Source organism: Pinus tabuliformis, chromosome 5_2 (assembly GCF_031772625.1).
Source record: "Pinus tabuliformis cultivar Carrire ecotype Pingquan chromosome 5_2, CPIR1, whole genome shotgun sequence".
Taxonomy (NCBI): Eukaryota; Viridiplantae; Streptophyta; class Pinopsida; order Pinales; family Pinaceae; genus Pinus; species Pinus tabuliformis.
In genome coordinates, this window is record NC_142306.1 from 669,678,943 (window position 1) to 669,705,593 (window position 26,651).

General features: G+C 38.7%; 2 protein-coding genes across 2 annotated transcripts in view; both read right to left on the reverse strand.

Moving 5' to 3' along the window:
• LOC149160853 (uncharacterized) overlaps positions 1 to 26,651 on the reverse strand; it is a 322,505-nt gene that overhangs the window by 181,968 nt on the left and 113,886 nt on the right. The window lies entirely within an intron of this gene.
• Positions 235 to 1,784, reverse strand: LOC149160855 (uncharacterized). The gene is made up of 2 exons (XM_089437600.1): positions 565 to 1,784; positions 235 to 433 (listed from the first exon to the last, which is right to left on the reverse strand). Exon 1 carries the CDS (start codon positions 1,782 to 1,784, stop codon positions 810 to 812), a length of 975 nt encoding a protein of 324 aa, XP_089293726.1. The 3' UTR covers positions 235 to 433; positions 565 to 809.

Here is a 26,651-nt window from a genome sequence, read left to right on the forward strand (position 1 = left end):
CTGTGGTGGTGGAAATGGCAGTGGAGTCTGACGTGCTCTAGAAGCTGAAGAACTAGTAGTAGCAGCTATAGGAGGCTGAGGTGGACGGAGACCACGTCCTCTACTGGTGGTAGTGGTAGCCCGGGTAGCCCGGGTAGGCGGTGTCACCTCCTCCTCCTGCTCCTCCAACTCCTCCTCCTCCTGCTCCTACTCCTGCTCCTGCTCCTGCTCCTCCTCCTCCTCCTCCTCCCCCTCCTCCTCCCCCTCATCCTGCACTAACCAATCCTCAGTGGGATCCATGAGAGGCCTCTCGGTCTCAACCCTCCATTCAGCAGTGGTGTCAATCCCATCCAATGAGATGGCTTCCGTATCAGGTGTCTTCTCTAGTTGTTTCACCCACAATCGAAGATTGTAGTAGACATAGACCATGTCATTAAGTCTATGGGACTCCAACCTGTACAAAGTTCATGAAATAATAAATTAATAATTAATAATTAATATTATAAAAAAAATATTGTTTAAAACTTTAATGAATTCAAAAATTTATTTGGAAATTTGCAATATTTTAAATGTTTAAGTGTTAACCTATTGCGCTTCTTGTTGTGTATTTTTTCAAATACACTCCAATTGCGCTCACATCCCGAGGAGCTGCATGTTTGGCTGAGGATGCGTATGGCAAGATTTTGCAAAAGGGGTACTCTGCCACCATACATCTTCCACCATGCGTCTACAACAAAATTACAAATAAAATTTTAAATAAACATAAGAAAAAAATGGAATTTGAAGAAACAATGAAATTTGAAACAAAGTTACAAAGTACATACTACAAACTAAAAAATACCTGGCATTTTAACCGTCCTATCAATGACAGCCATATCAAAGCCAAATAAGCCACCTGACAACTTATATTGCTCAATTTGTCTAGAGATCTCCATACGTTCTTCTGAAGATCTCACCATCTTCTGGACACAGGTTAATAATCCTTCCACGACCTCAACATCAAAATTAAACCCACATGCATAAGAAAATGCAGGGTTCAGGAAAAGCCCAGCAGCATGAATGGGACGATGGAGTGTGTTGTTCCATCGCTCATCAATGACCTTCCATAGAAGGAGTTGTCTCTGGAACCCATCATCTCCCTTGTCATCATAGTAGGACTGAATGGCTTCTTTGGCCCTGTCCATGGCTTCATACAAATAGCCCATTGCGGGCTTCTCACCATCTACCAACCGAAGAACCTTTACCAAAGGTTCAGTGACAGCGCACACCTCCTGCACTCCCGCCCAGAAGTCTTCTTGGTATGAAACAAGTCTGCAGACGGCCTCTCCTTCTGGTTTGCGGCTCATTGGCGAAGAACGCCACTCCTCTGAAACAAACATTCTCTTCAAATCCCACATAGAATTCAAGAGGGATTGAAGAGATATGAAACTCGTCGCAAACCGTGTAATGGCGGGGCGCACCAACTCTTTGTTGTTGGTGCATTTTCTCATCAAGCTAAGCACAGATGTGTGATTGTAAATAAATTTTGTGATGGTTTTTGATGAGTCAACAGCCTCTTTGACAAAGGGAATTTTCCCTATGTCCTCTAACATCAAATCAATACAATGGGCAGCACAAGGTGTCCAAAATAAAGTAGGATGCCTGTCCATAAGCATTCTACCAGCAGCAACATAATTTGCAGCGTTGTCCGTTATGACTTGGACAACATTTTCTGCACCCACCTCCAAAATAAACACATCCAGCAAATCACATAAATTTTTTGCATCTTTGATTTGATGAGTTGCATCAACATATTTGATAAACATAGTCCCCAAGGGACAACTAACCAAGAAGTTTATAAGGGTTCTCCCCTTTTGGTCAGTCCAACCATCTGACATAACAGTGCATCCTGTTTGTGCCCATGATGCCCTAAAATCCTCCAATCTTTGGGTGCAGTCACGCTTTTCATCTTGAAGAAGCCGGCCTCTGAAATCATGAAGAGAAGGGAGTTTGTACCCCGGGCCAACACTGGCAACAGCATCAAGAGTAGGTTGGAAAAATGGATTATTCCTTATAATGCTGAAAGGAATATCACTCCAGAGGAGAAATTTTGTCATCAACTTGTCAGCTTTTTCTTTTTCAGTTCTTTTCATCATTGAACCGATAGTTGGTTGTGAACCAGGTGTGGTTCGAGGAACAAAATATGATGATGCAGCAAACGGATTGACTGACGCTGCAGTAGAACCTGTGCCACTTGGCCCACTTCCTTCAACTGACCTTTTTAGTTGCCTTTTGAGTTCTTCTTTGGCGTCTCTAGTGTGCTCTAATTCTCCCAATGCTCTCATGGCTTTTTGGATAATTTCAGCATTTGTCTTTAGACAGGGCCCCACATCACGTCCAGGGATTTGTGCAAGGTGGAACTTCAACCTGTACACCCCCCCGAATATTTCCTTTCCACACAACTTGCAATACAAGTTTTGTCTATCATTCGGAGTTTTAGGGTCACCATATTCCCAGAAAGGATCCAATTTCCTTGGCATGTTTGTTTTTGAATTTTGAATTTGCAAACCTATGGAAAAATAAGGATTAGGAAATAGGAATTTAGGATTACATAAATGATAATAGTAAATACAAATTACAATTTAGCATTTGCAAAATTACAAGCTAATTATTTCCAAAATCCCAATTTCTAAACCCAAGTCACCCAACCAAATGCCAAAAAACAATGAAAAATCAAAAAAAATAAACAATGTTTAAAGAAAATGAGAAAATAAAAATCAAAAATTGGTTCTCATAGTCATAACAAATAACCCATCCCAAATCAATGAAAAATTTCCAAAAATTCTTTAAAAACAATGAAAAACAAAGTTTTTATTGAACCGAAACAAAAAAAAATTAATCTACATACCTGGTTTATGGACAAATTGGCGATCTTGGCTTGGATTCCTCCTAAAATCGCTTCGATTCGCTCCCACAACCGACGGCAACCCTCTCCCTCCCTTCTTCTCCTTCTCCTCCGCGGCGGACTGCTGAATGAATAAAAAAAAAATCGTTTTTTCCATATAAAACCCCGCTGCCCGCGCCCCCCGCGATTTTAACCAAAAAAATCGCGATTTTATCGAAAAAATCGCGATTTTTTCAAAAAATTGCGATTTTTTCGATAAAAATCGCTATAAAAAAAATGGGCGATTTTTTCGATAAAAATCGCGCTTTGAATCGGCAAATTTAAAAAATCGCGATTTTCCGATTTTATCGCGATGTGTGCAACACTGGTATATATTCCAAACTTTTACCATAATCCAGTCATTGACCCCAACTTATTGCACATATTACTTCCACTGCAACATTCTATTAACTTGGCAAACTGTGAATCCATTAGAGACTATCCTTACCAACCTTTGGATTTGCATGTTTTTTCCTTTCAGAAGTTATAGATGCAAACTCAGAAGCTCATGTGAGTTATTGCTTCATCATGAAGAGAAGTAATCAGACAAATAAGAAACAAAAATGTCAAGAATGAGCACCAAGGAATTAAAACAAGTACCTACTCCCTCAAGCTTATTAAGAGTGAAATTTTACCACCTATTAAGATGAAAATTTACACCCACAAGGCAACAAAACAAGGACCTACTCAATTTTAATCTCACTAAAATTTTGACATCTCATGTGAAGGAGGATGACACAAATATTATGTATTTCCTGAAGTAGTAACCTAGTATACGGCAACCTGAAGGCCCATAAAGGCATCAAATCCCTAGCCATCAATGATTACAGGTCAAAATTCATAGAAAAAGAATTTTTACAATTGTATCTTTTAGAATAACACATTCGCAGATTGTAACGAACAAAGTTCGTACACACACAAGTTAAATACTCCATTAACACTTGAAATATGAAGACATCCCTTGAGGATGGAAATATATATTGAATAGTATATAAAAGAATCCATATGAGGTGTTGTGATTACAAATGAGGGCCCGCTTATATACCTAGGAAGGTGCCCCTTCATGAATGGTCATGTCCTTAGAGACATCCCTCTTCAGGGACTAATTATTATTTAATTAATTATTATTATGATTATTATTTAATTATATTATTTTAATATCTTTTATTCATAACACAGATCATCTGGGGTTGGGAACACAATCCTTGCATCTTGAGGACTGCGGGAAAGATGGGGGTATCTTCTCAATACCCCGATTTAAATGGACAGCTTAGCGACGTCTCTAGGATGTCCCCTACGAAAGGAGGCCATCTAAGGAACGTCCCATAGAATTGATGACAATGGAATACCCCCTCAGAAAGGAGGCTATCTTGGGAATGTCTCGTAGCATTGATGATGCTGGGATGTCCCCAAATCCCTCACGGAACACCAAACTATTCAGTATTATTGCCTTGATATTTTTTTATTTTTAACCAAAAAGTTATTTTTCTTTTTTCCATCCTAAAGTGAACAGTGTTCCTGTTATTTGATCTTAGATAGCCCACCCCAATAAAAGCACTGAAACTAAGTATGATAGGGAACTTCCCACCCCAAAAACAGAGGCCTGCCACAATTTAGGTATGCATACTACTGAGATTGACAAGTGAAAGCAAGAGAAAAAATGGAACTAAAGACAAACCCAAATTCTGCAATAACCTAGTGACAAGCGCGCTAGAGAGAGATAACACTAGTGCGCTAGAGAGGGATAAAAATACCCAAGCACAAGCGCACAACACAAGAAACACACAAGTTCTTATAAAAGAAAGAAACACCAATCACAAGAGAACACCAAAGATACAACTGCCCTTAGATATTAAACCATTACTAAGAAAGATCAAGAAGATCACAAGATGATGTTATGCAAATGAGAGCTATGGTGTATTTATCAGTGAAACATGAATCTCTGACCACTCATGATTAATCGCGAGTCAAACTCTGCCCTTCCCTCAAACGATCTGATTCAACTCTGGGCGAGTCAAACTCGCGTTTACCGAGTTTGACTAGAGACTCACAAATTAATTTTGATTTAGGCAATTTTCAGCCCTCAACTAGGCAAGCACCGGTTTTAACTTTTAGGGTTCCCCATTTTTCCCTGCATGGTTTAGTTACGTTAAAAATTAAACGTCAGTCCGCAACTCACTTCTCACTGCTCATGCCCGCAACTCATACACTGGGAAGGCAATAGAGGCATGGTTTTAGTTTCAGTTTACTCTGCATAATAGAGTCATAGTGTAATAGAGGCGTAGTGTTCAGTGTGCTCCAGTGTTAGCTTCAGTGTGTGCTCTGTTAGAGATTTCAGTACCAAACCATTATCGTATCATTTCAGCAACAATCAAGAGATTTCATTTACCGTTTTTTTTACTGATTAGTATGCAGTAATTTAAAAACTTTTAGAACCAGATGCTTTTGGTTCTATGTAGTCACTAGTTAGGAGTCAAGACTCAGTACTTTGGATCATGTGTGGACTCATAACATATATGAGATACTTATTCATTCATGATATTTTAGACATCCATTGATATTATGCATTGTTTGGACATGGCTTTAGTGAATACCAATGAAAAAAGTTTTTTTTTTTTTTTAATTCAATATATGCGTATATCTTTATTTATCGAATTCACCGATTCTTTCCCGATCCAATTAAAACTCTTCACTCTTTTGCCTTGTTGATTTATTGTCGATTCCGAGTTGTGAAAATTCCAATATGGAATCCTATTGCAAATACTAGTATTATAATCCTAATTGTTAATTAATTTAACAATTTATCTGCTACGGCAAATATCGAAATAAACACGCTGCAACCTTCACAAATAAAATACTACGGAAAAATAATGCACTGGAAACTGAGAAATGCTAGCACACACACACATAAAATTAACACAATAATTTTTGGACAAAAAGTCCCCGAAAAAACCCAACTTGGAAAAAACGGTGCAGCAGCTGAAGGTTTTATTATTATGCAGCAGTGAGAAATTCTAAGTACAACTGGATGCCAAAATCTGGCAATCCTATAGAGAAAAATACATGCAAAAATCTAGTGATGAATTTCCTCACCCCACAGGCAATTCCCGACACAACCTACCTTAAGAAAACTCAACCCTTTGACCCTCTGCATCAGCCTCTGCGCAACTTGCTTGACGTCAAGCCTCTGACTAGTCTCTAATGAAGTAGTTATGCCCTTTGTTAACTGGAAATATGCTTCTCCGGCACTCTGGGACTCTTACCTGACCTCTGGAACTGAAGATGTCTTTCCCTCTCAACAAATCAAACTTGCCTCTAGAGGTTGTTGCGTTGCCCCTGCGTCAGCTTCTCTATGGCTATTCTGCCTCTCTGCAAATGCACTTGCTAGATCTGGAATACTTCCTCCAGCCTCACTGTCTCTGCCCATCACTCACTGCTTCGATCTTTGGCTCTCTCCAACAACTAATTGTTGCTACTCTAGAAATCGATCTGCCAAGAAATCGAATTGCTCAAAGTGTTACTAGTGATCTCTCCATCACCACATCAATTTCCTCTTATAATCCTTTGTTGGAGCACCAACGGCCAAGATTAAAACTTAATCAATGGCTAGGATCATCTCTGGATTGATCTGTGTGAGTTTCTAGATGATTCTCACCTTATCTCAATTAATATTGATTAATTAACCACATTTCATAACTCTAGACTTAGGAAATACTTAAAAAACAATTAATTATCTAATTGAGACACTTCTAGGCAGAATTTCCATAAACGATTTCTGGGTTTTGGAGATCTCACGTATTCTAGCCTCTCCACCAAATTTCGTGGCTAGAACACATCCGATGTTGCAAAAACTAACACGAGTCTGGCAACATTGGTATTTATACACAATTCAAGTCGGGTGCTACCCCAATAGGGGCTCACGAGCCTATGTGTACAAGTTTGACTAAGTCGGACTTAACCACTCCCTAGCATTATAACAAATGATAATAAAAGATAAAAGAATGATCTTATCCATGATTACAAATACACCAATGATACATATGAGTGTGTTATGGCCACATGTGAAGACTACACCCATAATTCTAACACCCCCACCTATGTTTAACAAAGGGCACAAAGAGAAGGTATCATATCACAAGGTTGACTTTCACTCCTTATTGTTTTAACAAGGGTATTGTTGCTGCACAAACTAGCAGGCCTTGTGAATAGGCAAAAGCTAGAGGGCACAACAACACCCTAGGACGGAGGCCTGTTGTCACCACAGCCTAAGTCCCCTTCTCTTTTCAGATTTTCACTGACAGGAGGTGTCCCAGTATCCCTCACTTGTGATAGATGTATCTATGATGGGTTTGAAGTGAGGAAGGTGGCTCATTCAATGGATTAATGAGTGAGCTTTGGGAGAAGCTATTATGACTTTCCACGAAAAACCCCTTGAAGGAAACACCACACGAGACCTACGGTTGAGATATTTGAGGAGATAAGAGTTCATCCAAGGTCAAGTTAGACAAGAGAAAAGGTTGTGAATGATAAACTTCAACAAGTACTAAAGCATAAACCTTCAAAGAATCCCCATGTTGAAGGATTAGCTTCTAAGGTTCCTATTACCGCTTAATTTAACAGCGGTCCTAGAAAGGGTTCCAAAGGGACTACTACTAGATCAAGTGGAAACAATGGAACAAGGACCCACTACCAACTCAGTTAATGTCCCCTTCTCTTTACAAACTTTCACCGATGGGAGGAGTCTCGGTATAGGGAAATCACTAGAATGATGAGGTCAATAACGATGTGCGATGTGATTTCCAATGCCCATTCAAAGGAGAGGCTCAGATAATAGGTTGTTAGTTAGAAGCAGAAGTAGGGCTCTCCAAGAAAGGCTTGAGGGAAGAATGACCACGGGTTTAGGAATATTCAAAAATGATGAATGCCTAAGATCAAAACTTCCAAAATCCCTCACTTATGATTGATGTGTTCATACTAGGATTCAAAGTGAGGCGAGGATGGCTCATTCAATGGAAAGATTCAATTAAAGTATGAGCTTTGGGAGAAGCTAGGGTGACTTTCCACGAAAAACCACTTGAGAAATATTATAAGAGACCAAGGGTTGAGAGATATATTGTGGTAAAGGCTCATCCAATGATTACCTATAGTTAAGAGAAAAGGTTTTGAATGATGAACTGCAAAGTACAAACCTTCAAGAAATCCCCAAGTCAAAGCAGCTTCAAGGGTTCCATCTTGGTGTGATAGCTAGGGCATCAATTTATTTGAAACTTGTCTGGACGAAATCCGAAAATTCCTCCTCCCTAAAATTTTGCACCAAGCCCTAGAAAATCTCCTTATCCTTGGGGGATGAAGAAAAGAGGTGAAAGAATGATATTTCGTTAAGTGAATGTGATCATGAGATTAATTCAAGGTTTTGTTCTATCATGGAGCCTAATTGTAGCTTCACATGCCCTAATGAAGCAGTTACCTAGCTACAACAAATATTTATACTTCGACTTGTCAAATAATGGAGTTTTAGGGTTAGGTTTTCAAAGAAAACCCCTAGGAACATTCGCTTTTTCTTACCCAAGGAATAACGCACTGATCTAGAACAAGATTACCAAAGTGATTCAAGATTTTCGCATAATTTAGAGCACAAGTAGCATCATGATGAAGTATTCCATACTACCAAAGTGATTCAAGATTTTCGGATAATTTAGAGCACAAGCAGCATCATGATGAAGTATTCCATACTTTAAACATATAATGAAAATTTCGCATAAAAGAGAAACTTACATGGCAGAAAAAGTATATGCATCCATCACATTTGCAAGAGAGAAGCCCCAAAATAGAATAGCATTAACCCAAACATCAAAATGCATTAAAGAATTTCCAATTCCTCCTCCAATAGATATAGCAAAATTCCATAAGAAACAATGATCCAAATCCAAGTGATGATGAGTTACAAATGAAGCCTCACTTGTATTTATATGAGCCTCTAATAGTTCAATGGGTCTACTTAGCCTAACAAACCCCTAAAAGTGTCTCTAATGTGCAAAATAGCACCCTAATTAGTGACAAGCCCACCAAATAGCCCCAGAACATGAATAATAAGCCTCTCAAGAGGGTCGAAATGATAATACAATAGCTAGGAGGGTCGTTGGAAGCCTTAGTGAAGTCCAACATGTGCCAAAATGGATGGAAGGGCTCCAAAAATAGTGATGAAGGGAGTGGCCCCTTGATCTCCAAGCAAATGACCTATGGTGCTCCCAAGTGGCTGTGGGGCCACAATCCTCATGGGTCTCAAAGTGGATCGAACAAGCATGTATCCCATCTGTAAGGGCTGGAACAATGATGCAATCCCTCCCTTTGTCCCCCATAGTGAGACACATCCTCATATGGGCACTGGAACAATTGTCAAGTGTGTGGTGCAAGTGGATAGTCGGTTGGGCAAGGAGGTCCAGGTACATCATCATCGTCAAATAAATGGAACCCGAACAAGCACTAAGTGGAGCTGAAGGATCCAATGATATGGTTATCTGCTCTCTGTTATATTGGAATCCCATGGCTCTCAACGCACACCATACAAATGCCAATATGACCCTCTGGAGGGCTTGGACCTCGTATAGAGAGACTAAACCCCAAGACGAAGACCCACCAGCAATCCGATATAACATCCAATGTGTCTCCTAACCTTCCAGTATAACAAAGCATCAGTGCTATTGAGTAAATGAGCTTACAAATCATGGAACCAAGTGGACACTTCACAGTGGCATGCCCTTCCATAATGGGCTTTAGAACGTACAAGTGTCTCCAAGTTCAAGAAGGAGGTTAACCAAGGACCCTATTAAGTGGTTTCAACCTCTAAGGGAAGTGACATGTCCATGGTACATCCACCAAATGGCAGGTGGCATGTGAAATAATGATGGAACAGAGTGGGGCATTAGGGAAAGGCTCCAAGCCACATTCCACAGTAAGGGAAACCCACACTTGGGTGTATGAATGGAGGAGGGAGCAATCGTGGTATATGAGTTACCCTAACCTTTGCTTTTCCACCCTTCTTCATATGTCTTTTGTCGTTTTATTGTTTTTTCTTTTCATAACTGCTCGAGGCTCCAAGGGATGAGAGCATGATGTGTAAGATATAGCAGTGAATACCCCCTTTAGGTGGGGCAGTTCATCACCCACCAGGGGTTGGGACAATCATGGGTTCCTTAATGATGTAGGGGGCTCATATAGGGGCCCTAGGAACCAGGGTGATGGCCGTAATGATAGAGGGTAGAGCTCATGCTGGCTTTTGCACACATGTTAAGTTTGTATGTCCTAGTCATTTTTTGCATCTTATGGTACATTTTCTGTTGAGAGTGGCCAAATTATGCTTTTCACTTTCTTTTTAGTTGCATCAACCTCCGCGGCATCGTTCCAAGCCCAACCCAAAGTGTGTACAAGGGGAGGGGGCAGCTAACTCCTTGTGGACCCAATGGGCAAATGTGGACCCGGATTGGAAATATGGTGAAAGGGGTTATAATGAGTGGAGGGGGCTGATGTATGTGGTGTCGAGAAGTGGGACCACGCAACCAAAATCAGGATTTTCCATGTAGTGCCATTTCTAAAGCTACTAGCCAATATAGGAGATCCCCCAGGACTAAGATATAATGTTAATAGGAGAATCGAATTTCATGAGGGAGGAGTTACTTGAGGAGAAGTATAACTCATCCCAAGAATAGAGAGAGAGGTACACTTGTCTTGAGGAGTTACAATTCGAAATAGGGAGAAAAAGAGTTACACTTAGACATGAGAGCATATTTGGTGAGAGTTACAAATTGAATTGAATGAGGGAGTTACAAGTGCATTTAATGACGACTTACACTTTTACCATACATTGAATTAATGACAGAGAGTTACATTCTCTTAAGTGTAGAGTTACTATTTTATTCCAAGAGAGAGGTTCAATTTGCCAAGCAAGATATTCTCAATTTAATTTACTTATTCCATGAGAGAATTTGTTTTTATTAATCATTTAGATTATTTTATAAATAATAGTATCATAATAATAATAACACTTGTAAGGATAAAAATATTAATTCTTGACTTGCATAATCATGATTGATTTGATTTTAAAGTGGATTCCATATGTCGAAATCATCCTTGATTATTTAGACATAACTTTCTATTTTTGGAAAGTCACTTCCAAATTGAGATGTGACTTACTATTTTTAGAAAGTCATATTAGAATTGTCAGAAATGAAATTTTATTATAGTTGGTTCAAACAAAAATGGAAGATATGATTTATTCTAGGAGAAATTCATCCCTAAGCTACCAAATTTTAACATGGTTTCCAATGGAAGATCAACCAGCTTCTAGGTTCCATTCTTTATCAAATCATCATATTAATTATGCATCACTTTTTTCCATTCATCATGAGAAGCGGCTTCTTTGAAGCAAGTTGGTTCAAAATTTGTAGACAAATTTAATTCATAATCATAAGAAACATCCATATCAACAAGTGAATCAAAATCGTCTACATTACCTCCATTTTGTCTGGCAGGGCTTCTTGTCCCTGTCTATCCAACCACATTAGGAAGAACACTTTCAAGTGTCTATGTGAGCCACTTTGGATGACTAAGATGGGGATAAATCAAGATTTAGCCTCCTAATTCTCTCAATCACATCACTCAGTGTCTTCTTGATGAGTGGTTAGAGCTTTATGAGGGGGAGAGAGTGCTTCAGAAGGAGATTCCATAGATTGATCCAGTATAGGGATTCCCCCTTCAAGATGTGGAATCTCATTATCAAATTCTTGAAAAGTTTTCACATGCCCGAATTTGGCCAAGCAATCAAGCTGTCACTCAACAACATTGTTAGTCTTGGAAGATTCAAGAAAGATTACATCTCTAGATATTATAAACTTCTTATTTACTTCATCATAGAGACAGTATGCTTTGGAAATATCTTCGTACCCCAAGAAGATACATTTGTGCCTCCTTGAACCAAGTTTGTTTCGCTATTCCTTAGGTATCAAGGCATTGTTGACCACACTTTGTCAACAGTCCAAGAAGCAAAGTGCAAAGCAACAGATCAATTTTTTCAAAATCAATGTCATCATTCAGCTTCCAGTTATATGATTGTAAACCCAATTACTACAAAGTTTATTATAAATGATGCTAATATGACCATTGAGTCTTGTAATTGCATCTATGTAAGACTATGATTTTTGTCAAAGGATTTCATCCTAGGAAGTTATTTAACCTTCCCAAATTATGTGTGTTTGTAAACGCGGATAATCAGCAAAGTTTTTCTTCCAACTATAACCCCAAAGTTAGGGTGGAATTCGTTAGCAATGTCTTAGGTGAGTCCTAGTGTTTATCAAGTCTATGTAAAAGTGTGTTTAGGAATAATTTTAGTGCATGGTCCCTCATAATTAGACACTGTGGCTAAATTATTTTATTATAAACACACTTGATTTCATACTAAATCATATTGTCTCGCAGAATTGGGCAATGTCTTGAGGGTCTATGTCAAAAGGTGTTTTCCCTTCTAAGGGTTGATATTGTAATAATTTGATGTAAAAGATATTTTAGTACATGGCTACTCATAATTAGATACGATGGCTAAAATATTTGAGGGTGGAAAAATAATTAATCCCCTCTAGAGTCAATTAATTAATTTTTCTGACAAAATTAAATAAAAATCCTAAGCCAAAAAATTAATTAATTTTGAGTCAAAAATAATTAGAGAATAATTAAATTCTCTCCAAGTGGAAAATAATCAAAAATTCGTGGGTCAAAAAGAAATTAATTTTTGGAGGTCCTCCACCAAGGGAAAAATGGATATTTTAAGAAAATTTGACCCCTTGGACCTTGGTGGTTAAGTCAAAGTCAAATTTTTTAGGAAATTAGTCCAAAATATTAATTTTTGGATTAATAAAAAATGGTTTTCAAGAGAAATTCGAATTTTTCCTCAAAAATAAGAAATCAACGGTGGAGATTAAAAGAAGATCAAGTTATTTTCGACAGACAAGATTATTTTGACGAGGATCAAGCCAACTAGCTGTTATTTCCACTTAGAGGGGTTTATTTCTCTCTCATTTTCTATATAAGGAAGCTATTGAGCTCCTATTAGGTATCTTTGGATAATTGTTGGGAGACATAATTTTCTACTGATGTATTGAGCTTCTGCGCTGCTGGAATTATTTTTCTCATAATAGAAAGACTTAGGGGTTTCAATTAATGGTGTGCTTTTGTCTTTTGATTTGTGGTATGTGCTAGTAGTTTATTTGTTTATGCTTTATATTGTGCCAAATATTGCAATTGTTATTTCATTTGTCGGTGATAAGAACATTCTATTGGTACGAGTTATCTTAGGTCATCTGATTCACCATATGATATAAAAATTATATTTTAAGATTGAATAGAGATCTACAGGTACTCTAGCCCTTGGACTCCAAGTTCACAGACTGTGGGGAAGGATTGACCTTGTTTGAGCTCTGAGCTTTCATTGTGGCAAATCATTTTGCAGGAGGGTTTTGGCCAGTTAATTTTTCGAAATTATTCATCCATAATATCTATTTTAAAATTCTCAAAATTTCTATTTGATCCTAGGCTACAAAGATTTAATTTGCTAATGAGATCTAATATTTGAAATTTGTAAATATTTGTATATTTGTAAATAAATCTAACCCTTCTTTCAGTTTCGTAGCATTTGGGATTTTGGGGTTTTTTCAATTTTTGTATATAATGGGGTTTTAGGAATTTTACTCCTCATTTGTGCAGGTGAATCCTCAAGTTCACAAAGGAAATCTGAAGTTGGCTAAAGGAACTAGCCTAGGGCTAGGTTTTGAAGTGTTTCTCCTCCAAGTGAGACACCTAACCTTCTTGAGCAAAATCGTTGGGGTTTTGCGGTAGATCTAGGCCTAAGAAGGCAAGATCTAGCCTCTAGCCACCCTCCAAGCTCAACGCACAAGCAAGGAGGGTCGCAAGCCCTAGGAGGCAATTTTTGGCGTTTTCTCGTGGCAAATTTTTGTGTTTGCAGGGGTCCGAATTCTTTCTAAGGCCTAGTCGAGCCCTATTTTCCTAAGTCACACCCCTTTTTCTCCTCTTGGTGAGAGCCTCTGCCCCTTTTCCTTGACCACGGGCTTATTGAGGCCTCAAATCCTCACGGAAGCCCTTATTATGGCTTCCTTTGCCTAATTGTTTCCTTTCTAGGACTTCCTCCCTTTGTCGCAGGCCTAAATAGGCCTTCTAGGCCTTGTCATGGCCTCTTCTAACTCTGTCATCAGCCCTAGTGGGCTTCTACACTCTGACGCAGACCTTCTATGTGAAAATTCCTATCCTCAAGGAACCCCTACTGCAACAAATCTGAATCTACTTCACATACTTGATTTTTTAAATCACATTCATCAAGTTATTCTTCTGAATACTGAAGCAAATCGTTTTTGCAGCCTACACTAATTAAATATTTGATCTCATGAAACAGAAACAAAAAAAAAGAGCAAGATACATAGGACACACTTATTTTTAGACACAATAGTCCCCGGAAAAATCCAATGTGAGAAAACCAATGCAACAGTTCTGAGAGTTTATTATTATGCAAGAGAAATATCTAAATACAAATCTAGGATGATCATCTAGCAATCCTTTATAGAGAAAATACTAGCAGAAAATCTGAGTAAGTTTTACCTCACTTCACCGAGCAAAATTCCGGCTAATCCGGCAACAACACTAGCTAACCCCGGCTACTTCTGCACTGGCCCTGCGTCAGCGTTTCAGGGTCTATGTCAGCCCTTCATCATCTCCTCTACACTCTGTGTCAGCTATCCCAGCTGTTCCGGCAGTTCCGACTTCTGCGTGACAGGCAGCTTCCCCTTTGTGTTGGCCTTTCTAGCTCTGCGTCAAGGCTACATGGGCCCAGACTGGCCCAGCATCAGCTCTCCCAACTACTGAGCTGCCTCCACAAGCTCTCTGTCAGCATTCTCTGGAAAGTCCTCCTCTCGGATCCTCTCTGCACCTCTACTGCTGAATGATCACCTAGTTCGAATTTCTCAGCTTCCTAGCACCAGAAATCGAACTCCAAATCAATTCGTTCTCTCAGTGTGTGTTTCCAAATGAACCACAAGCCTCCATTTTATACTTTTCCTGTTGAGTCTTCAACGGCCAAGAATAAGTCTCTAATCAATGGCTAAGATTAAAACATGACTTGATCCGCCTTCTAGATCATTCTCACCCATATTTTGATTAATACCCATTAATATTTTAATTTCCCTAAGTTTAGACTTAGGAACTCCATTAAAAATATTAACTGTTTTAATCAAATACAATCCGAGTCGAATTTCACCAAACGGTTTCTGGGTTCTTTAGAACTCATGTGCCTTGGCCTCTCCACCAATTTTCAAGGCTAGAGCACTTCCGATGCCACCAAAAACTAACACTCCCTCTTAGCAAGGAAAGTGCTCTAGTAACAATGTCCACCTGCATGTTGCTCTGTTTCTGAAGCACCTCCTTTCTGCACTGTTGTTGCCACCAACACTGTGTTGTTGCTGCTTCTGTATTGCTACCCATGACATTGCCACTGCCATTGCTTCATCTATACTACAGCTCCCTCTCAAACGTTGCATCTGTTATGCTGCTAGCACTGCCACTGCTAACACTGCATCCGTACTGCAACACGGTTGCTGAGAGAAACAACTGAAAAACATCCAAAATGAATTGAACTTAACTGTGTTCAACATAATACAATGAATGTTGGAATCTGACTGCTACTGACCCTCTAAATCTTTTGCACTGCCGCTGACTTCTGCACTATGCCAACTGCACTGCTGCCAACCTTACTCTGCGCTGATCAGTCTCTGGTCCCAAGCTACTGCATCTATCTTGCAACCAATCCACTGCATCATCTGACACTAAGTCCATCTCACTACTATTGAATCTTGGGCTCTCGTAGCAAGGAATTGATCCAAGAGGTGGACTCCTCAAGGATCCTGCCCACATGTAGTCCTCCCGACTACAACTCAATATCGCCCCATCTCCCTCCTGGAGATGCGTGGGCACTCATGGCATACTCTTCCTCGTCTATCTTCGCAGTTGCAACCTTTGGATCATGCTTCTCGTCTTTATCCTTTTGCTTCAAAGGACACTGAGATGCAAAGTGACCCATCTCACCACATCTGAAACATTTCACCTTCGAAATGTCCTTCTTCTGCTTCTGTTTATGTTGTCCCTTTGATGCTAGAGCTGCGTTTTCCTCCTCCTTCATCTTTGTGCCACTCCCACTGCTGCCATTGAGGTTGACCTTCACTAGGTCCCTCCTTAACTCCTCCTGTTGAAGAGTCGCCCACATCTCCTCCCATGAAGGTAGTTTTTCCCTGCCCAATATGCTTTGGACGAAAATTTTCCATTTATCCGAGACTCCATTCAGGGCTATCCTCACCATCGCAGTTGGTTGAGGAGTGGACCCCACTATAGCAAGATGATCTCTAGTGTCCTGAAGACGTTGAAGATAGAGGCTCACCCCTTCTACTTTCTGCAAAGGTCTGTTGCAACTTCTACTCTAAATACATCTTTCGTTGGTCGGAAGAGCCTTCATACAGTGACGACAAGGCTTCCCACATCTCTCGGGTTGTATCCTTGCCCTACAAGTGTGAGACCACATGATCTCGAACTCCATCAAGAATGAGCCTCTTTGCCTTCCCTTGCTCGACCTTGTACTCCTTTTGATCGTTGTCAGCAGGAACAACTACAACACTTTTGATGTGGGCTCCGAGATCATATTCCTCTAGAACAGCTAAGATTCTGGTCTTCCATATGACGTTGGAGGCTTCGTCCAACCTGTCCTGATCTTTGAGCCCATGCGATGCCATCTCACCCAATTGTCGAACTGACTCCTCTAGTCACTGCTTAGCACTACTTAGCAAGTGAGAAATTCGAACTTTCTGGCAGAAAGTTCGCTGAGGACAAAATTCCCCTTCTGTGTCTTCGTTCTTTTCCAACACAGATTTCTGCCCCGACAGAAACTGCGCCCTTCAAGCAATGCATTGAGGCTCTGCATCGCTCCCTCTACCTCTGCAAACTTACGAACTGGAAATCGTACCTCTCTGTTGTCTCACTCAAAGAGAGATTTCCTCTTATCTGCTTCCCAGCAAGGGTTGTGCAATCCCTTGAAGGGGATTCGAATTGCTGCCAAATGTAGCTATTGGCCTCACTGCTCAGAACTGGATTTGCTCTTCCTGTTTCAAAATCAACGCTCTGATACCATGTGAAAATTCCTATCCTCAAGGAACCCTTACTGCAGCAAATCTGAATCTACTTCACCTACTTGATTTTTTAAATCACATTCATCAAGTTATTCTTCTAAATACTGAAGCAAATTACTTTTGCAACCTACACTAATTAAATATTTGATCCCATGAAACAAAAATAAGAAAACAACAAGATACATAGGACACACTTATTTTTGGACATAGTGGTCCCCAGAAAAACCCAATGCGGGAAAACCGGTGCAGCAGTTCTGAGGGTTTATTATTATGCAGGAGAAATATCTAAGTACAAATCTAAGATGCTCATCTAGCAATCATTTACAGAGAAAACACTGACGAAAAATGTGAGTGAGTTTTACCTCACTTCACCTGTCAGAATTCCAGCAACAAAATTGGCTATCCCGACTACTTCTGCATTGGCCCTGCGTAGGCCCTGCGTCAGCCTTTCAGGCTATGCATCAGCTATCCCGGTTGTTTCAGCAGTTCTGACTTCTGTGTGACAAGCATCTTCCCCTCTGCACTAGCCTTTATGGCTCTGCATCAAGGCTGCATGGGCCCAGACTGGCCCAATGTCAGCTCTCCCGGCTACTGCTGCCTCCACAAGCTCTCTCTGCCTCCTTGTCAGTATTCTCTGGAAATTCCTTCTCCCGGATTCTCTCTTCCCCTCTGCTGCTGAATGATCACCTAGTTCGAATTTCTCAACTTCCTATCCCCAGAAGTCGAACCCCAGATCAATTCGTTCTCTCTGTGTGTGTTTCCAAATGAACCCCAAACCTCCATTTTATACTTTTCCTGTTGAGTCTTCAACGGTCGAGATTAAGTCTCTAATCAACGGCTAAGATTAAAACATGACTTGATCCGCCTTCTAGATCATTTTCACCCATATTTTGATTAATACCCATTAATATTTTAATTTCCCTAAGTTTAGACTTAGGAACTCCATTAAAAATATTAATTATTTTAATAAAATACAATCCAAGTGGAATTTCACCAAACAGTTTGTAGGTTCTTTAGAACTCATGTGCCTTAGCCTCTTCACCAATTTTCAAAGCTAGAGCATTTCCGATGCTACTAAAAACTAACATTCTAGGCCTTCATTCCCTAGGTCGTTGTCCTCTACTAGCCTCTAGCCCTCATCATTTCCCCAGCGTTAGCCTTTGTAGCCATAGTTTTGCCATTTCTTGACCCTATCCTGCCCTTCCTTGCCTCATCTTTGTCATCTCTTGGGTTATCATTGGATTTTGCCACTAACAATTAGTTTTGCAGGTGATTCAAAGCAGTTTTGGGGCTAACATTGTGGTTGCAGATGAATAGACTAACTAGAGGATCTCTAGCAAGCAAACTAGTCACCAACAAGGCCATTAGGCCTAGTGGTTTGCCTCCTTACCCTCATTTCTAATTCACTGTTTCGTTTGCAGACGAAAGACACATTGTTTGCAGTGGTATTAGACTCATAACAGTGACACAATAAGCAATCTATAGTCATCCCTTCCCATTGGCATATCACTTGCATTGTTGGGTTATTTCATTTTTGGGCATTGTATGACATCTCTTGTGATTTGTGGACTGTTACACTGATTATAAGGTCTGATATAAGCACTGTAAGGTCTGATAATAAACATAACAGTGGCATAAAGATAGAGAGCAGTCATCTCATTTCATTGGGCATTCATTCCTTTGCATACTTTGCATTTGGGTAAGTGTTCTCTCGTGTGATTGGCTTGCTTCTCTAGCTGTTGTGATCATTGGTCTCTTTGCTGCCTCATTTCGTTGTTGCATTCATCTAATTGCATTCTTGCATCCATTGCATGCACAAGTAATTCACTCTTTGCAATCTCATCTAAGTGATAAGCATAGTTTTAAAAATCGGAACCGGTGACCGGACTGGTCCACCTAATAAATCAGGTTTCAAACCGGAACCGGTCAAACCGGGACTGGTCAGGTCTAAATGAACCTGTCTTTAAAAAAATATATGAAATAATTAGTTTTTAATAATAAAAAAAGTTATTTTTAAGATTTAAAATCATGATTCCAAACCAACAGAGACAAAATATGCAAGGTTTGTTCATCTATATACCATGTAAAGGTGAATATAACAAATGGCATCGAGTGAAATACATATCAGCAACAAAATACATAATCAATGAGGCTCTAAATGGCCTCTAGAATCTGAAAACAATGCTCTAAGCTATGGGGTCACTGACCTACTACAAGTCTACATATCAGTGATCAACAACATCATCACTCCTCATCATGATCAAACTCATCATCACTGCTAGACAAGAGATCATCAACATGAGCTACATAAATAATATGGCTCAGAGTTTGAGGACTCCTAAAACTACTCTACAACTTTAGTAGTAGTACCAAAAATAGACATCAAAACTACAAATCACTAATCAACATGGTCACTCATGAAACTCATCATTGATTCAAGTTTCAATGCTACTAGAAATACATAAACATCGTCAACAAGAGATACATAAACATCATCTAGCTCAAAGTCTTCAGATTTGGATTGCTCAACCTTATAACATGATAAAAATTGAAAAGGTTTAACATGCCTAACCAATGATTTTGGTTTGAGTGAAGGGTTCATCTCCTCAACCTTGTAATGTGGTAGAAAAAGATTAGCATGCCTAACTAGTTGTTTTCCTTTGAGTGAAGGGTGCATTCTTGTTAAGGCCATGGTAGAGGAGTTCAATAATCAATAACACCAACATCAACAAAGTTCAGCAATCAATGCCACAAACATCAAGGTTCTTAAAGGGTTTCAAGCACTTGATCAAATGCCAATCTCATACCCTCACGCATGATAGAATCAAATGGAAACATTGCAAACACCCAAACCATGAAATCCTAAAAACCATTAAGTCTACTGAATTTTGAGTGAAATCTAAAATTCTAGTTTCTCCATATGAAATCCAATCAGGTCGAAACCACTCTCAAACATCCTGACTCATTTCATGGTAATGTTAAAAATTTAAGTAAAAGTGACATTTCCTTTAATTTTCATTTTCATCCTTTTAAAGAATTTAACATTATCATTAATTGCCAACATTGCTAGGGTTGAGATGTGTCAGGAAAATGAGAGGGTAGCCATGTTTTTCTTCGAGGGACTATTTTTTGAGGAAAACAACCCCAAATTTCCCTCAAAACAGCTTCAAAACTCACAAAATGCATTTTGTGGGGTTTATAGCTTTGCCCTGGCAATAAATCAGCTGGTTTATGATGGAATCGGCTAGTTTTACCATAAACCAGCCGGCTTGACCATAAACTGGCCGGTTCCATCCTAAATCGGCCAGTTAGGACCAGTTTTTCTAATTTTTTAGTGAAGGGAGACGTCAAACCGGGTTTTTCTGTCGGTTTGACCGGTGAACAGTTCAAACCGACCAGTTTTGAAAACATTGGTGATAAGATACATGATCTCTTGATTAAGTCAATTTTATCAATAAGAAGATAAGTGCTCTAAAGGTAATTGGTATACTTGGATTAAACTGGCATTCTTTACACAAGATTAGCTTACTGTGGTCATAAGTTTGCTCTTGTTCCTTTAATGTCATAATTACATTGAGCATAAGTTACATAAGGGTTTCTAATTGCAAATATTCTTTCATGATATTGGTTATCAAGTTAATGAATGTTATGCTCTCGTCCTTTCAATGAAAAGCATTAGCATATTGTGTTGTTTAGAGGGTTGCTAGCATTTTTAAGACATTGATTTCAAAGGAATACTTTTACTTGTCATTGCTATTTCCTAAATTGGCTATTGGATAAGTGGTTACATTGTTATTGGGTTAACTAGCATTTCTTGCGAGTTTACTTGTTATAACAAGAACACTAGCTTATTGTTTTGCAAGTGAGCATCACATCTAATCCCGTAATAGTGTAATTCACTCTTAAAGCATTTGATTGATCACCATATTGTGATAAGAGTAATCCAAGTAATCTCAAGAATTGACAATTGTGTTGAATATCTTGTTGAAGGATTGATATTGTCTAAATTCACACATTAATATTGTTAAGAGGAACATCGGACTTGTGCACTTTACATTTATTGTCATTTTATGAGCAATTGTTCATTGTGGGATTGTTAATCTTGAATTGCAGTGATATTCTAATTGACTTCATTAAGCATTGCTTTTGGTGAAGATTTTCCTAAATTGTTAAGTATTTACCTTCATTGCTCTAAATCGAATATATCTTGGATAATTAATCTTAAAGTACTTAAAACATTTGACGATATCACCTAAGGCTAATCACTCATTTTGCATTAACATTCTAGGAATAGTATTGCATTAATTAATTTACCTCCAAGCATAAGCTTGGTTGAAAGACGATAGGACCAACTCTCTCACCCAACTTGCAAAGTCTAGACCCTCACTTGTGGTTAACACAGTGACCTTGCAGTTGTCAAAGCCATAGTCTCTGCAGCGCCGGAGAAATCAAGTGGTCAAAACTCCAGGGGAGGTATCATTAATATAGCCTTTGTTGTCTTTCCTTGGGTTTCTCTACACAACTTACACTTGAGACTAGCTTCAAAACAGCTGAGAGAAAATATTCATTTGGATAGGCATCTAATTAATTTAGAATTGAAGGATGACGATCCTCTTGCCTTAGCCTCTGAAATAAGAGCCATTATGCATGATATAGAAGCCACCAGTGTTAAAATGGATGTTCCTCTCAAAACTTTTGTCAAGGCACCATATCCCACTTATTCCCATTATCTTGAGTCATTAGAAGCTAGTGGCAAACTTCAACCAACACATATCAACTTCAACCATGTATTTTTACCAACCATTATATAGTTTACGGCCCACTAAAACTCAATGCATAAAGGGGATATATGTACCAAAATGTGTATTCACCATACGCACTTTCCAATATACATATTCTCATTTTAAAAAAACTCTTTCATAAACTTCAACGTATGCATCAACCATCACATATATACCACGGCCTTTGTAAACAACATATGCATATTAAAAAATGGAATCCATAACAGAATACATCAGCGTATTCCATGCTCAGGCCAGTGCTCCAATCAAAGGTTCTAAACGTATTACACGATCTCCAAAAAGGAGCCCAACACACTATATAAGCCAACCCAATGCATTACCCATTTACGGCCAACATCATTTGAACATAGGTATCACACACAGACTTCAACACACCATTCAAAGATGTGTATATAACACAGGTTCCAACAAAAATCATACTAACATACACTGCAAAATCAATGCATATGCAATTCGAATGCAGGGCTTCAACGTCAACGCATTTCAATGAAAAACAACACACAATCTAGCATTTAATTCATTACAACGTCCAAAGAAACATACACACCAAACAAATAAGGAGGCTAATTCAGGGAGAAGACAGAGCATTCAGAATTAAGCAGGCAGAGAATTCAACGGACAGAGAAAATGGCAGGGAATTTAGGAGTTACATAGCAAGAAAAAGGTAAAAGGGACTTGTTGGTCTGATACCATGTCAGGCTAGGTTTGTAACTCCAAATGAAATTGTAAGAGTGGTTGTTGATATATGCATTGAGAGAGAGAGTATTGGGATTCATCTTCTAATGTCTCTTCAACTTCTTTATTTTGTTATTTACAATATTTACACTAATTTCCCAATCCCTTAGGATTAGGTGTCAACACAATACTCTGGAGTTGTGTTATGCAACCAACTCACAGAATAGAAGAAAAGATAGATCAACAACTTCAAAATCAGCCTCTTCGAAGGGGCAACCTCCTTTACATTACACAAATGAACAATTCTTGGATGATTCAAATGACAAAACCTCCTTTCTATATATAGGAGTCTAAGGGGTCAAAATATAATCAGAGCCGACATAACAATAATAATGTAAGGGCACAACAATGACAATAGTGAGCTTTTATGGGGCACAACAATAACAATAAGGGGGCTACACTAATAACAATGAGGGAATACACTAATATTATAGGGACCTAACATGCCCGTCTCCTTCAAAAAAAGTGTTGTCCTCGACGCTTGAGTAGTTCTGGATGCTTCTGTATAAAATTTTCATCCTCCCATGTGGAATTTTACATGAGAAAGTTCTTCCACTTAATCAGATACTCTGAAATTGATCGATTTTGTAGCTGTCGAGTTCTTGTTTCAGTGCCTGCTTCAGGTTCCAATATAATTTTTCCTTCCTCATCAAGTTCCGGCAATATTGTTTGAACTAGGAGCTTGTCACCTATAACCTTCCTTAAGCATGAAACATGGAAAACTAGTTGCACTCGGGAGGATGTAGGAAGCTCCAATTTGTATGCCATAGTACCAATCTTTTGCAACACCTTGTAAGGACCATAATACTTTGGTAATAATTTATTATCCTTCTTAGCTTGCTTGAGGGACATTTGTTTGTATGGTTGTAGCTGTAAAAATTCCCAGTCACCTACATCAAAACTTCTTTCGCTGCGATGTTGATCAGCCTGTCGTTTCATTCTATTATGCGCCAAAGTGAGGTTATCCTTTAAGAGTTAGAGAACTTCTTGTTGATGCTCGATGTGATCTTCCACTTCTTGAACATTAGAATTTTCTCGTAAAAATGATGTGATGGATGGTGGATGATATCGATAAACTGCCATAATTGCTGCAGTATGGAAAGAAGTGTTCTACCAACATTCAACCAGAGGTAACCACTTGACCCATTGTGTATGTTTATCAGAACAAAGCAACGAAAATATCCTTCCAAACATTTGTTCACTATCTCAATTTGCCCATCTGATTGAGGATGATAAGATGAGCTATGAGTTAATTGAGTACCCAGACAAGAAAATAATTTCATCCAAAAATTTCCAATGAAAATAGGATCTTTTTCGCTTACAATAATCTTTGGGTTCCCATGTAGCTTTTGAATTGTTTCCATAAATGTTGTAGCAACTGTACTAGCTTTAAATGGATGAGATAATGCACAAAAGTGTGCATACTTGGTAAGTCTATCAACTACCACCATGATGACACTCTTTCCTTCGGACTTGGGTAAACCTGTGATAAAATCCATTGAAACCTCCTCCCAACATTGACTTGGAATGGATAAAAGTTGTAACAGACTCGAGGTCTTAATTGTCTCAATTTTATTTGTTTGGCAAACCAAACATTCCGCCACAATCTTTTGAATATCTGATTTAAAGCCATCCCAAAAAGATCTTTCTTAACCCTGTGGTAAGTTTTTAAAAATCCTGAGTGCCCTCCTAAGGGAGAGGTGTGCAATTCCCGAAGAATCTTTTGTTTGAGTTGGGAATTCTTACAAAGGTACAAGCGATGTTTTTACCATAATGAATCATTATTCCAGCTGAATGTCTCAGATGTACATCCTCATCCTTTTTTGAGAGTGCATCTGCAACAACATTTTGCTTCCCATTTTCGTAAATAATTTCAAAGTCATAACCCAACATCTTTGTGACCCATTTTTGCTACTCTTATGAAAATAATCTTTGTTCTAAAATGTATTTAAGACTATCATGATCTATTTTTACCTTGAATTGTCTTCCCATTAGGTAAGGTCACCATTTGTTAAGTGCATGTAGCATTGCCAACATTTCCTTCTCATTAATAGCTTTGTGTAAATACATTCCTTTGATTGGACGACTTTCAAAAGCAATGGGTCTTCCTTCTTGCATTAAAACAGCGCCAATTCCATTTCCTCAGGCATCACATTCCACAATAAAAAAAAATTTGTGAAGTCTGGCATAGCTAAGACTAGTGCTTGGCACATTGCATCTTTAAGATACTCAAAGGCCTTAAGTTGCTTCTGGAGTCCAAGAAAATGCGTCTTTTTCAGTAATGTTGTTAGAGGTGTTGTTATTCTCCCATAATTCTTAACAAACTTGCGATACTACCCTATCAACCCGAGAAATCCCCGCAGATGTTTTATGGATATGGGTATTTTCCATTCTTTAGTGGCTTTAATTTTGTTAGAGTCTACCTTAACACCTTCATGAGATACAACACGGCCCAGATATTCGACCTCTTGTACTCCAAAGAAACATTTGGAGGATTGTGCATATAATTGTTTCTCCTCCAATAGCTTGAGCACCCTGTCAACATGTTAAACATGATCATTCCAAAACTTGTTGTAGATTAGTATATCATCAAAAAATACTAACACAAATTCTCTAAGGAAGGGTTTGAAAATGGAATACATCAAACCTTGAAATGTCGAAGGTGCATTCGTAAGGCTAAAACGCATGAACAAAACTTCATAATGACCCTCATGAGTTCTAAATGTTGTTTTCAGAACATCTTCAGTCTTCATTCTTATTTGATGATATCCTGAACGAAGATCCAACTTGGTGAAGTAAATTGTTCCATGTAATTCAACCAATAATTCATCAATGACAGGAATGGGAAATTCATCTTTAATAGTGAGCTTGTTGAGCTCCCTACAATCCCAACACATGCGCCATGATCCATCCTTCTTTTGCAACAATACCACTAGGGCAGAGAAAGAACTTTGACTAGGTTGAATTATACCAGCCTCTAGCATTTCTACAACTATACATTCAATTTCACACTTTTGGGCATAGGGATATCTGTAAGGCCTAATGTTTGGAGGAATACTTCCTAGAATCAAATGAATAGCATGATCATGATCACGAATACGTGAGAGGCCTTTAGGAGTCTCAAATACCTTGGAATGATTGTCCAAGACTTTTGGAAGGTCTAGAAAAATAAATGATTTCGATGTTTGAGCCTCAAGCGAACATAATTGTGCAATTACGCCCTGTTGTTCTTTCTTTAGAAACTTTGTCATACTGTTAGAGCTAATTATCTTTCCCAATTTCCCTGCAATACCCCTTAATTCAACTTCCTTTCCTTCCCAAAAAAAATTCAAGAAAAGTTTTTGAAAATTAAAAGCTATCATATCCAAAGATTGTAGCCATTGGACTCCTACTACAACATCGGTACCACCCATTGGAATGGAAAGGATTGAACTATTCATTATATATTCTCCCATGGATAGCTTGATATTATGGCACTTTCAAGAGCAATTTATGGTTCCTCCATTTGCAACCATCACTTGACACTCTGGTGCTGTATATATGAAGCAATCCAATTCCTTGGCTATCTTTCAATGAATAAAATTATGGGTACTACCCGAATCAATCAACACTATTACCTTTTTCTTCTTGATATGTCCTTCTATCTTGAGAGTTTGAGTGGTAATTCCTACCAATGCATTACAAGATATGGTCGGATTCATTTCTTCTTTCTCTGGGGTTGGTTCCTGGTGTATATCTTCTTCTTTTGACGTTTCTTGTTCATTTTCTTCCTCCTCTTCACAATCGATGTAAAATAATTTCTTCTCAACACACTTATGACCTTTAGTGTACTTGCTATCACAACTGTAACAAAGCCCTTTTGTTCTTTTTTCTTCCAATTGTTGTGGTGTCAACCTTGTAGGTTGTGGAAGGCTAGGAGCAACCACACTTCCATCTTTATAGTTGTGAGTGGTAGGCTTCCTTGTTGCCATAATTTTGCTTTCA

Bases quoted from the DNA above. Each gene is read 5' to 3' on its own strand.
- LOC149160855 (XM_089437600.1), bottom strand. From the start codon at position 1,784: ATGTTTATCAAATATGTTGATGCAACTCATCAAATCAAAGATGCAAAA.